At 43.0% G+C, this 14,040-nt stretch overlaps 1 protein-coding gene across 1 annotated transcript in view; it reads left to right on the forward strand.

The window, feature by feature from the left end:
• Positions 1-14,040, forward strand: part of LOC119568074 (homeobox protein homothorax-like) — a 195,680-nt gene that overhangs the window by 13,432 nt on the left and 168,208 nt on the right. Inside the window, exon 3 of the mRNA XM_037916474.1 lies at positions 7,952-8,093. Within this exon, the coding sequence (XP_037772402.1) occupies positions 7,952-8,093 (142 nt within the window). The remainder of the gene's footprint in view (positions 1-7,951; positions 8,094-14,040) is intronic.

The raw sequence follows: 14,040 nt of genomic DNA on the forward strand, positions 1-14,040 counted from the left end.
TTTGCCGTCTTTCTCTCTTATTCTTTTTATCTTTTTTTTTTCTTCCTTTATTTATTCCGTTCTCTCTCTCTATCTATCTATCTATCTATCTATCTATTTATCTGTACCCGTCGCCAAACATAAAAAAAAATCAATTCGGTTTAAGCTTGTTCGGAATAAAACCTTTCGCAAATCGCCGATCGAGCGTGGCCGTTCCTCTTCTCGCGAACGGCATCACCTTTCGCACGTTCCTCGATGTTCACACTTGAAGTCGGTTACGCAACCACGGACGCAGAACGAGGAGGAGGAGGAGAGGAGAGGATAAGAGAAGGAGAAGGAGGAGAGAAGGAGGAGAAGAAGGAGAAGGAGGAGGAGGAGAAGGAGGAGGAGGAGGAGGAGGAGGAGAAGGAGAAGGAGGAGGAGAAAGACGAGGAGGATGGCGGCGAAGTGGAGAGCGTTCGGCTGCCGTCGCTTTCCGATCCGAGGCGTGAACGGGTGTAGTTTAGGGTGTTAGGGAGGCGTACGTTCATCTGGCTGGGCGTTCATCTCTCGCACGTTCATCTCTCGCACGTTCATCTCCCGCACGTTCATCTCTCGCACGTTCATCTCCCGCACGTTCATCTCTCGCACGTTCATCTGGCCTATGTTCTTCGTCCTACGAACGTTCCTCGGAACAGCTGTCTTTAGTACGTTCCTCCTATCCGTGTTTTTTTTTTTTTTTTTTTCAAAGGAAGAAAGAAGGAGAAAGAGAGAGAGACAGAAAAGAAAGGAAAGAAAAGAAAAAATAGAAAAATCCTCAACACCATTGTCCATTTCTCTCTCATCCCCAAAATTACCTTAAGATAAACGTGAGTGCGAATTTAAGGGTATGAGGTATAAGGATTTAAAGGGGGGGGGGGAGGCGGGGTTTATCGGGTATCTTTTGAAAGGTAATCCTAGTAATCAAGACGGGAGAAGAAAATGACATACCAACATGAGCGAAGTTCATTCATTACCTATTTCGAATCCGTGTTTTTTTTTTTTTCTCTCTCTCTCTTTCTTTTCTTTCTCTCTCTCTCTTTTCTTTTTCTCTCTCTCTCTCTTTCTTTTTCTTTCTCTCTCTCTCTTTTCTTTTCTTTCTCTCTCTCTCTCTTTCTCTCTCTCTCTCTCTCTCTCTCTCTCTCTCTCTCTCTCTCTCTCTCTCTCTCTCTTTTTTTTAATCAATATTTTTTTCGTTTTGTTTACATTTTCCTCTTTCATCGTGTTTTGTGACTGTTTCATTACGTTGAGATTTTTTTTTTTTCAATGATCATCGTTATCCTTCTTTTTTCCCAGTGATTATCGTTCTGTTATCCTTTTTTATCATGATTATCTCCACATAATATTGAATTGGACAGAAAGTGAGAGAGAAGATAAGATTAATTAACAGTCGTGTCAGCGTTCTTATCATTATTTTTGTTCCATTAGAGAAACAAGAGATAAAAGTCAGGGTCTCTCTCTCTCTCTCTCTCTCTCTCTCTCTCTCTCTCTCTCTCTCTCTCTCTCTCTCTCTCTCTCTCTCTCTCTCTCTCTCTCTCTCTGTCTTTCTCTGTCTTTCTCTCTCTTTCTCTTTCTCTCTCTTTCTCTCTCTTTCTCTCTCTCTCCTTCTCTTTCTCTCATCCCTGTTCCTTCCAGGCATCACTCACTGTTATCCATTTTTATTGTGTGTAATGACCCTTCTAACTTCCACAGTCTCTGAACTTTGTTTTGTGTCGCTTTCATGTGCGTGTGCGTGTGCTTGTGCGTGTGCGTGCGCGTTGCGTGCGTGTATGCTGGTGTCTGTGTGCTTGTGCGTGTGCGTTGCGTTGCGTGTATGCTTGTGTCTGTGTGCTTGTGCGTGTGCGTTGCGTGCGTGTATGCTTGTGTCTGTGTGCTTGTGCGTGTGTGTCTAACTCTCTGTAATCTGTTCTCTTCCTTTTCAGTCTGTTTCTTTCCCCTTCTCGTTTCATTGGCGATTTAAACCGTTTTTCCTCTAAGCCTGTTGTCTTTCCCTTTCCCTCTCCCTTTTCCTTCTCCTGGTGTGATTCCTCCTCCTTCTCTGTTTCTCCCCTTCTGGTTTTATTCGTTTCCCTTATTACGTCTTTCACCCTTTCCTTCTTGGCAATTTGTGCCCTCACACACTTCCTTGCCTTTTTTCTCTCTCTCTCTTTCTCTCTCTATCTCTCTCTATCTCTTTCTCAATCTATCTCTCTCTCAATCTGTCTTTATCTCTGTCTATCTCTATTTCTCTTTCTCTTTCTCTATCATTTTCTCTTTTCTCACCCTCTCCCTCCCTCCCTCCCTCCCCTCCCTGTCTCTCTCTCTCTCTCTCTCTCTCTCTCTCTCTCTCTCTCCCCCTCTCTCTCTCTCTTCTCTCTCTCTCTCTCTCTCTCACACACATGCCCATAAGTCACGAGAAGACATGTGTGTTGGGGGGGGGATGGTGAGGGATAGAGTGGGGGAGAAGGCAGAGGAAGGAGAGGGTAGAAGAGGGAGAGAGAGGATAGAGAGGGGGAGAAGGAGCGGATAGAGAGGGGGAGAAGGAGAGGATAGAAGAGAAAGAGAGAGAGAGGATAGAAGAGAAAGAGAGAGAGAGGATAGAAGAGAAAGAGAGAGGATAGAAGAGGGGGTAAGGATAGAGAGAGGGAGTGGGGGGAGGGAGGGTCCCGAATAAGGGTTTTAGGCAATTTCGTGTGGCTAGGTAGACGCAGCATCCCCGTGAAACCTCGGGCGAAACACAGGTAGAAGGAGAGGCAGACGATGATAATCTACGGGTGTGAATGTTATTGGCAATAAATATGGAATAGACGAATGGGCGATGGGGGAGGGGGGAGGGGAGGAGGGAGGAGGGGGAGAAAGAGAGAAGAGGGGGGGAAGGGGGAAGGGAGAGGAGGGGGAGAGGGGGGAGGGTGGGATGATGAGAGGTTGGGCAGATATGTTTTTCTTTCGTTTTCTCTCTCTCTCTCTTTTTTTTCCTTCTTCCTTTTCGATTATTATTGTTATTATTGGTTGTGAAGGTGTGACCCGTTTTGTTTCGACTTCGGAAATGAACGCGTAAATAGGTTGTAACTCAGGACGAGGACTGTTATTAGCGGGGGAAGGGGAGGGGGGGTTAAGGATCCGTTTCTCTTCCTTTTTTTCTTTTTTCTTTGTCTTTCTTTCGTCTCTCTTTTTCTTCTTCTCTTCTTTTGCTTCTTTCCTTATTTTTTTCTCTTTTCTCTCCCTCACTCCCCTTCTCCCTCTCTCCTTCCCTCCCTCTCTCCTTCCCTCACTCTCCCTCTCTCCCCTTCTCCCTTTCTCTCTCTCTCTCCTCTCTCTCCCCCTCCCCCCTGTCACCGCTGGCACCTTTAACTTCATTAGGAAAATTTTAATTCCCTGAACTCTGTCGTGTCGCCACATCCGTCAGTGTAGAGTCTCTTCCTTAACAATGCCTCTGTGTCATCGTCTTCTTCTTTTCCTTTCCCTTCTTCCTTCCCTTCTTTTCCTCCTTCTTCTTCTTTTTCTCCTTCTTTTTCTCCTCCTCTCTTTCTGTATCTTTTCCCCGCACACTTTCCGTATCCCCCCCCTCCCCTCCCCGCAATTTTCTGTATCCTCCTCCTCCCCACATTCTGTATTCTGCCTCTCCTTCTTCCCCAACTTCTCTATCTCCCCCTCTTTCCTCCCCCCCTCTTTCCTCCTCACATTGTTGACTGATATTCCCCCCACTATCTATCCCCTCCTTTTCACTTTTCTCCTCCCCCTCCCCATCCCCCCAACCTTTTAGACATCCCCCTCCCCTTTACCCCCCCCTTCCTTCGCCTTCCAGCAATCCCCCCCCCCTTCCTCGCCTTCCAGACAAATCCCCCCCCCCCATGACAAGGTCTCCTGTCAACCGTCACAACTAAGGATTAAGCTGCTTACTGTCACAAGTCACCTCACAACCGTCGTTAAGTCCTGTCACATGTCACAACCGGAGGAGATTACCCGGTCACACGTCACGTCACAACCCTGGTTAATTTGGGCGTCACGCTTTTACAACCCGGGCTGGTGGGCGGCCGTCACAGAGGGGGCGCAAGGACCTCTTCATTTGATAGAGGCTGTCTGTTTGTCTGTCTGTCTGTCTGTCTGTATTTGCCTCTGTTTCTTTGTCTGTCTGGGTTTCTGTCTCCTGCGCTCTCTGTTTTTTCTTGTTTTCTCTTTTCACCCTTTTTCTTTCTTTCTGTCTCTCCTTTTCTTTCTTTCTTTCATCTCTAGTCCTATTTGCTCTCGTTTCCCCCACCTGTCCTCTCCCCCCACACTCTCACTCCCCTTCCCAGTTCCCCCTCCCACTGTCCACCCCCTTTCCACTCCCCCCTCCCACTGTCCACCCCCTTCGCACTCCCCCTCCCACTCCTACCCCTCCCTTCCCCCACCCCACCCCACCCAGGCAACTATCCAAAAGGTAACCGTTAACAAAGCGACTTGTTACAGCGCGGCCACACTCTACACACCTTCTCTCGCGTTCCCCTGTAGTTACCCTGCCGTTGACAGCCTGTTAAATACCCTTCTGTGACTGTTTGTGTTTTAAGGGGCGACGGTAATAAAAAAAAAAAAAGTTGTCTAGGCTGACCGTCTGTCTGTCGTAAGGGTGAAAGGGGTGGGATGGAGGGAGGTGGTAGAGAGGGAGGGGGGAGAGAGGGAGATGGAAGGAGGTGGGAGGGAGGGAGGAGGATGTGACCAGATTTTATTTACGATTTTGAGGAAGAGGGAGGGGAAAGTGGAGGGAGGATGAGTCATAAGGGTCATAGAGATGTAAGAAGGAAGTAAAGGATGATAATACAACAAACATGAGTAATAATTAGGGGTTGATACAGTAAATTAGAGATAGTAACTGATTTGATAATAATTAATAGAAGTTGATTAAGGGTTTCCTAGGCGTCGAATCCATTCCTGAAAAACGACGAATAGGTAAGTATAAAGAGAGGGAAGAGAGGGATAGATAGATAAAAGTGCGTTTATTTCAATTAACCCCCCCCCCCCCCCTTCCCCGTCCCGACAATTAGAATTATCGCGGACAGCGTATCATCAGAGATGAGCAAAGATTTTTTTTAACGTACATGTCCTGCTGGCTTTTCATTTACCGCGAATTGGCTTGTTCCGTAGCGCGAATTGGCTTGTTCCGTCGCGCGAAATTGGCTTGTTCCGTCGCGCGAATTGGCTTGTTCCGTCGCGCGAATTGGCTTGTTCTGTAGAGCGAATTGGCTTGTTCCGTAGAGCGAATTGGCTTGTTCTGTAGAGCGAATTGGCTTGTTCTGTAGAGCGAATTGGCTTGTTCTGTAGAGCGAATTGGCTTGTTCTGTAGAGCGAATTGGCTTGTTCTGTAGAGCGAATTGGCTTGTTCCGTCGCGCGAATTGGCTTGTTCCGTCGCGCGAATTGGGTCTTTTGCGAGTGCCGGGAACGGCCGTTAGCGTTTAGGCGTGATTGCTGGCTTGTGATTGGTTGGTTGCGTTTACGTTTGGGAGAGGGGGGAGGGGATGGGGAAGAGAGGGGGAAAGGGAAGGGAAGGGAGGGGAAAGGGAAGGGGGAAAGAAAAAGTACGGAAAGGGGAGGGAAGGGGAAAGAGAGAGGACAGGAAAGGGAAAGGAAAGGGATGGACACGGAAAATGAAGAGGCTAGGAAGGAAAAGAAAAAATATATTTCAAAGATTTTTTTTTTTTAAATCTTACGAAAGTACACGTGTCTTGTCATTTATTTAGACATTTTATTTGGTATATTTTGCCTTTTAAAATTATACAGATACCGTATATGAATAGCTTTGCCTTTGTTAATTGTAAAATTCCTTCCTTTGAGTTTTAAATTTCTTTATATATTTTAAAGTAATCTTATCCTGATTATTATCCTTAGATTTATTATTACCTTTCCTTTTGTCCTTGCTATTAATAACTATTTCTAGTATTCTCACTTCTACTGTTTATTAAATTTTCACTATTCACTCTTTCGTCTTCCTCTTCCTTGCGTGAAAGGTCGGCGGCAAAATGCAGCCATTAAAAGCCTTCGATTCTGTGTAATTAGAGTAATGGTAATTAACAAGTGCTCATTACGATAAAGACACATGTAGACATGCGTATGTACGTACATACTTGCATACATACATGTTGTACTCTAACAGTATGCATATGTAATTATGAGCGAGAAAAAATATAAATATGTTTATATATATAAAAAAAAAAAATATATATATATATATATATATTTAGTAAAAAAAATTTATTCATAAAATTCAGGAATATATATATTTTTTTTAAATACCCCCCCCCAAAAAAAAAAAAAAGAATAAATAAAATAAATAAATAAAACATATTCACAATAAAATGGGAGGAGGGTAGATAAACAGGCGAAGAAAGGAGAGAAGTGATGAAGCAGGGAGATAGGAAGGAAGAGGCCATAGAAAAGCGTGAGGAAGGAGGGGATGACACCCGAGAAGAAGAAGGTGGGGGGGAAGGGGGGGAGAAGAAGCGCCTGGGGGGAGAAATCTCTGCTTTTTAATGAGGATGTTCTTGGGAAGGGGGTGGGGGGAGGGGTAAGGGAAGAGGATAGGGGGGGGGAGCAGTTGAGGTGCTTCAGCGGAAAGTGATCCTGGGGGGGAGGGGGAGGGGGAGGAAGGGAAGGATTGACGTCGATTTTTTTCGCCATTATCATCATCATTATCATTATCACTATCATTATCACCTTCCTGAAGTCTTACGATTTTTTGTTTTGTTTTTCTGATTTTTAAAATTTATTTTCTTCATTTTATTTATTTCTTTTAATAATAATAATAATATAATATTATTATTATTATTATTATTATTATTATTCGTTCTTTTTTTCTTTTTGTACGGATGAATATTTTTTTTTTCTTTATTCTCTGATTTTGTTTTTGTTTTCCTCTCTCTCTCTCTCTCTCTCTCTCTCTCTCTCTCTCTCTCTCTCTCTCTCTCTCTCTCTCTCTCTCTCTCTCTCTCCGTTGTCATATATTCTCTTTATTATTATTATTATTATCATTATTACTATTTCTATTATTGTTATTATTATTGTTACTGTTGTTGTTGTTGGTATTATTATTATTATTATTATTATTATTATTTTAGCCTCATAATTTCAAACCAAATTGCTGTGTGTCCCATTCCTCTGTTTCTGTCTGCATGTTAGTTTTATTAATATTATGTATTTGTGTGTTTTTCTATTTCACTCTGAATTTATATGTAGTCAAGTACATGTTGAATAAGCGCAGAGTTGTGATATTAACCTTGAACACCTATTTTGCATACCAACCTGTCTTTTGGATGATGGTAATAAAATTAATTATAGATGTGACAAAATATATATCTTCATTAATCTTTTTGTGTTTTTGTTTTGAAGGATCTGAATCCATTTGCATAAAATGGCTGTGTAATAAACTTTTTTTTTTTTTTAAGTCCTTGGTATTCTACTGTTTGTATTTTTTGAGTTCTGATAGGTGTTTCAGGAATATTTTTAAAATATAATTAACGATTTGTTTTAGGCTTTTGTTTGATATTCATATTTTCGGAGTCACAACTGATATTATTATTATTATTATTATTATTATTATTATTATTATTATATCACGTCATATTTCTGAATTCAGCACCGATGTTGTAATGATATTTCTGAAATTTGATATTTCTAACAATTTAAAAAACTTTCCCATTTTTAACCATTAAAAAAATCGAAATATTAATCACCAGGTTTGAAAAACCTTATCAAAAAAATATTACCCAATTTAAAAACCTAATTAAAAACGAATTCGAAATATGACCCAACAATCTAAACAAAACCTTTCGACATTTAAAAAAAAAAAAATAGATCAATAAAAAAATATTAAAAATCTCAAAAAAAAAGAAGATAAATTTCACATCCCCCCCCAAAAAAAAAAAAAAAATAATAATAATAATAATAATAAAAACTTTCAAAACGACCAGCCACTAAATTCCTTTTTTTCTCTCTCTTCCTCAGGCATCCACTGTTCCCTCTCCTAGCACTCATCTTCGAGAAATGCGAGCTGGCCACATGCACGCCCAGGGAACCAGGTGTTGCGGGCGGCGATGTTTGTTCCTCGGAATCTTTCAACGAAGATATTGCCGTCTTTTCCAAGCAGGTGTGACAGAGGTCTTTTCGGCGAGGGAGAAAGAGGAGGAGGAGGAGGAGGTGGTGGGGTCGAGGAGGAGGTGGTAGTGGTGGAGGAGGACTGTCAGGAGGATTGATCGAAGTGACTATTTTTCTCTGTTTTTTTTTCTTTTCTTTGTTTTGTTTTGTTTTGCTTTCGCTTCTCTCTCTCTCTCTCTCTCTTTCTCTTTCTCTCTCTCTCTCTCTTTCTCTCTCTCTCTCTCTCTCTCTCTCTCTCTCTCTCTCTCTCTCTCTCTCTCTCTTCTCTCTCTCTCTCTCTCTCTCTCTCTCTCTCTCTCTCTCTCTCTCTCTCTCTCCTCTCTCTCCTCTCTCTCTTTCGTTATGTTTTCCCCTCAGTCCTTCCCTCACGTTCCTCCTCTCCTCCCCACCTTCGCCTACCCGCGCTCGCACGCCCACCCCTCTGAATGGGCGGGCGGCGGCGAGCTGTGGGCGGCGGCGGAGGTCAGCAGGAAACTCGTCACGTCACAAGAAGCAACTGGAATCATAATTGATTGATTTTTATATATATATATATCTTCATAATCTTTTTTTTTTCTTTTCTTTTCTTTTAAGAGTCATTTTTCAATGGGATGAGATTAGATGATAGATTTTTATTTATTTATTTATTTATTTATTTCAAATGGGAGTGTCTCTTCAAGTTGAATGAGCAATGAAGTTGCACAGAAAGAGATTGAAAAAAAATATATGCATAGATACGAATGCAAATGATACTGTGATGTTATTACCAATTATATTTTTAAAAATTGTGCAACAATTTTCTTAATAAAGAAAAAAAATGTATAAAGAGAAAAACAAACGGAAACGAATTTTGGTTCTGCCAAAAAAAAAGTTTTCGTAAATTGAGAGAAAGAAGAGAGAAAAGGGAAAAAAAGAGAATTAATGAAAATAGGAAAAGAAAACTAAGAAATGAAAAAAAACAAGGTGTAAACAACAGATAGTGTAAACAGCCTGAAACGAAAGAGTGGAAAACTGTGTTCGTGTAAAATTTAAGATGAAAAGGAAGACTTCGAGATGACCGCCAAGAAGACAACGGGGACAAGAAAGAAGAAGAAGAGGAGGAGGAGGGAGAAGAGGAGGAAGGAGGAGGTGGAAGGATAGTTGGGGAACTGACAAGAAGGGGGAGGACGAAGTAGAAGAAGAAGGAAGAACAGGAGGAGGAGGAGAACAAAGCTTCTTCTCCCCTCCTCCTCCTCCTTCCCTGTTCCTCCCCTTACGCCCCTCTCCCCCCCCTCCTCCTCCCCCCGCAAAGGACCCTCCTCTCGCTTCACCTACAGAGCAGAATCGGATAAGTACCAATGATAATAACCGGATTAATGTTTAGCCAAAGCGGTATTTACTTTGATGTTCGACAGTTGGGTAGAAGGGAGTAGATAGGGGGGGTTGAGGGTGAGCGGGGAAGGGAGGGAGGGAGGGAGAGGGAGGGAGGAGAGGGGAAGGAAAGGAGATAGATACGAGGGGAGAAAGTTTGTCCACTTGTTTATGCTGGTGACAAAAAGAGTTAGTGGGATTAAGCGTGATTGGGACGATTACCCAAGGAAGGAAAAGGGGAAAGAGGGAGGGGGGAGGGAAGGGGGAGGGAAGGGGGAGGGGGAGGTAGGGGGGCATCCCTCCTCCCTCCTCCCTAGCTCTTGTTAAGGGGGATTCCATGCTCGCGGGATTCGCGGCGAGATGAAACTTCATTATCTCCCGTCGAGCGCGGATTTGACTTTCAGAGAGGTGGATTGTGTGTACATTTAGAGAGAGAGAGAGAGAGAGAGAGAGAGAGAGAGAGAGAGACAGCAGAGAGAGAGAGGAGAGAGAGAGAGAGATATTGAGAGAGAAAGAGAGACAGACAGAGAGAGGGGTAGATAGATCGATATATTGTGTAAAACGTGTGTATATTTGTAAATTATGTATAATTTAATCATTTTTAAGAAATCGACGAATTGCAGCCACGAAAAACGTGTTATATATTTTTTATAATTGTTTTACAATTATTACTAATATGGATACCATATTTATCACCATTTCTAGTATTGAAAATACCATAATAATCACTAATGAAAGACTTAAAGCTAATTTAGACATAGATATGTAAGTAGATATATATAGATATAGGTATAGATATAGAATGTTCATATATAATGTGCGTGTGCGTGTGAGTGAATGTATGCATGTATTTAATGATAATGATTTTAGAAGCCAGTAATGTAGCTCATATCAGTTATTCCATCAAGCACGCCCGAAAAAAGATATATCATTGACAGTTTCGGCGATAATGAACAAGAGCGCTGCAATAACACCCGGAAAAAACGACGCGTTTGTACCGATTTTTAGTGACACTGCCAAAAATATGTCAATAAAAATTAATAGCGACGTGATTAAAAAGAAAAAAAAAAGTAGTGTCATTAGACAGTGTGTAAACTCTCGATTTTTTTTTTTCTTTTTTTTTTTTTTTTGAAATTAGTATGATTAGCGGGAATTTTGGAAAATCTTTCATGTCGTCTGGAGATTATCTGGGTATTTTTGGGTGATTAGCGAATCTGCTGCGTCATGGTGCGAGGTGAGATTGCGTAGCGTGTGTGTGTGTGTGTGTGTGTGTGTGTGTGTGTGTGTGTGTGTGTGTGTGTGTGTGTGTGTGTGTGTGTGTGTGTGTGTGTGTGTGTGTGTTGTGTACTGGAAAGGGTTAAGACTGACCGCGTGCGAGTGGTCAAAGAGTAGGGGGGGCGGAGGAGGGGGATGGGGGTGAAGAGGGGGGAAAGAAAGAGAGAGAGAGAATATGGTGTTAATTTCATGATGTTTCCGTGTAAACAGATAGTGAGGTCAGATTCTGTTTTCAGATCCTCATGTCAGCGTCTGTGTGTGTGTGTGTGTGTGTGTGTGTGTGTGTGTGTGTGTGTGTGTGTGTGTGTGTGTGTGTGTGTGTGCCGTGTGCCTGTGCCTGTGCCTGTGTGTGTGTGTGTGTGTGTGTGTGTGTGTGTGTGTGTGTGTGTGTGTGTGTGTGGTGTGTGTGTGCCTGTGCCTGTGCCTGTGTGTGTGTGCCTGTGTGTGCGTGTGCGCTTGCGTGCGTACTTTGTGCGTCATTGCGTGCGTATCATCTTCTTCTTCTTCGCTAACACGTATAAAAAAAGAGTTTTACATACTGTTCATTGTTTGAATTTGATTTATGCTTGAGGAAGAATAGACATACATTTGTTTCGAAGGCTTTGCTCTCGCTAAAGTGTGAAGCCGTGCATGCATGTGCGCTGGTGATCGATTATAAACCCATGTAAAGATTCCGATAGATCTACTTATGTACGTTTTCCGATCCCGAGCGGTCGTGTGTGCGGGCTCGGGACCCCCCGTCGGGTTTGACAAGCGATACACAAGAGGGCAGATTAATCCAATTTAAAACCGACGAACTTTTCCGCAACCTTCGCTCACGTCCGCGTCCCTCCCCCCCCCCTCCCTTTCGCCCACCGCTCCGAGCACGCTTCATTACGATCCGCGGCCGAAGATCACTGGAATCGGCCGGAGTTAATGAGTTAAGCGGGCCACGGCGGGTCGGGTGATGGGTCAGGTCAGCGCGGGCGGGGCGGAGGTCAAGCCAGGTCGCCTCTGGCCCGGGTAAGGTCCGGGGGAGGGTGTGAGGGGGGAGGGGCACCCGCCGGGCTTGTCAACGGGTGCTAAACGCGGGGCGGCGGAGGACACGGGCGCCGCTAAACGTTTGATATATTTGTGGGTGTGTGACTGTGTGTGTGTATATATATATATATATATATATATATATATATATATATATATATATATATATATATAAATATATATAAATAAATGTTTATGCATGTATATGTATATTTTTTATGTGTATATGTGTATATATCTATCTATATATCTGAGAGAGAGAGAGAGAGAGAGAGAGAGAGAGAGAGAAGAGAGAGAGAGAGAGAGAGAGAGAGAGAGAGAGAGAGAGAGAGAGAGAGAGAATTTTTTTATATAGATAAGTATACATCATATTTAAGCGGGATATAAGAGCCACCCGCCCGCAGGTCCCGGCTCGGGCGCGACCCGGCCCAAAATGCCCCAAATTATAATTCCTGCTCATGTTGGGAATCAGGCCATAAAAACAGTTTATGTTCCGGCGCCTGAACGGTTATGGCGGCCATCGATAGTTTGGCCCGGAAATAAAATTCCAGGTAATGCGGACTTGGGAGTGACGACAAATAAACTACAAATTATGTCAGTCGCGATAGAGATCGGCCATGCATATTTAATGGGAATTTTAATCGCGCTCTCTGTTAGCGGCTTTTGGGTCCCGCTCGCCGCCGCCGCCGCCGCCGCCGCCGCCGCCGCCGCCGCTCGCTGACTTTGCTGACTTTGCTGACTTTTTCCGACTTTGCTGACTTCACTGGCTTCGCTGACTTTCCTGACTCTCCCGAATCTTTGGCGGAAGTTTAGGTGAAAGACAACATATTTAAGAGCTGAGAAATATATCAAAGTATAGTTATTTATCTGAAAGCATATTTATTATCAAGGGATATGCGGGTAACTTTAGAGTCATATATAAAGGTGTTTTTTATACGGAGATAGGCTACTGGTATAAAAAACAACTTTAGAGAAATCTATGAAAATATGTTAAGTTGGAATATGCGTCTATTATAAGGGCTAACTTTAGAGTAAAATAAATATATATAGAAAAGGGTATATAAAAAGGAATATGCGATTCGTATAACGGGTAACTTGCAGGGACTTTCAGTAACTTTCAGCGGAATTCAAAACCGTAACTCGATTATATTTTACTATGCATCGCCACGCCACTTCAACTATCGTCCTTTGAAGCGGAAAGGAAAGAGAGGGAAAATGCGATAAAGGAGAGGGAGAGAGGACGAAAGAAACGAAATAATGAAGAAAAAAGTTCAGATTTTTTATTATTTTCTTTTATTTTCGCGATTTTTCCTAAAAAGAAAATATCCCGAGAAAAGGGGGGGGGGGAGAAAAATCGCCGCCTCAAGATTTTCACTACTGTCGTGTTTACTCTCGTGACGTCATCAACTTCCTCGATTCCCCCCCCCCCCATGCCTTCCCTCTTTTTTTCCCCCCCCTTTTTCCCCTCGTGTCACTATCAGGACTGGTCGTATGTCAAGCCCGAAGGTGGTGCCGCTGCCATATTTCCCCGGCGGTTAAAAGCACCGTAAGTATACACACACACGCGTGGCTCCAAGAGATATTTTCTGCCTGTGTGTGTGGGTATGGGAGGGACCCGCGTGTGGGATGCGTTTTCGTGCCCGCTCTTTCTTGTAATATATATATATATATGTGTGTATGTGTAAATGTGTGTATGTGTAAATGTGTGTATGTGTAAATGTATGTATGTGTAAATGTATGTATGTATAAATGTACGTATGTATGTATATATGTATGTGTATATATATTTTTATTTATTTATTTATTTGTTTGTTTATATGTATATAAATAGACTAATATATAAATATCCGCTTTCGGCCCGAAAGGAGCGTGGCCTCCGCGCCCCTCGCGTCGCGCCCGTGACAGGAGCCGCCGACCCGCCCGCGGAGCCGACTGTTAATCATCTTATTAGCGCAAACGCATTCCGATTCGCGCCGCTTCATTCTCGAAATTTTCTTTCCCTTTTCGCCTTCCGGTCGCTCTTCCAGCAGCCGAAATTCGCTGTCGGAGGCGGCGGTCGGAGTCCGAAAGTCGGCGCCGCAAAGTGTTCGATTTCCCGCGTAATTTCGTCCAAGATGGCGGTAGGTGTTCGGTTCTGCGTCGCCCGAGTCGAGGCCAAAGGATGGATTTTTAGTGATGTTGGCTTTAGTTCCTCTGAGTTTTTTTTTTTTTTTTTTTTTTGTGGGGGGGGGGGTTATGGCGGCAACTCGATCCGTGATTATTTATATATATATATTTTTTTTAGTTCGTGTTAAATAGGTTCGGCGAGTTTTGAT

Source organism: Penaeus monodon, chromosome 43 (assembly GCF_015228065.2).
Source record: "Penaeus monodon isolate SGIC_2016 chromosome 43, NSTDA_Pmon_1, whole genome shotgun sequence".
NCBI classification, from domain to species: Eukaryota; Metazoa; Arthropoda; class Malacostraca; order Decapoda; family Penaeidae; genus Penaeus; species Penaeus monodon.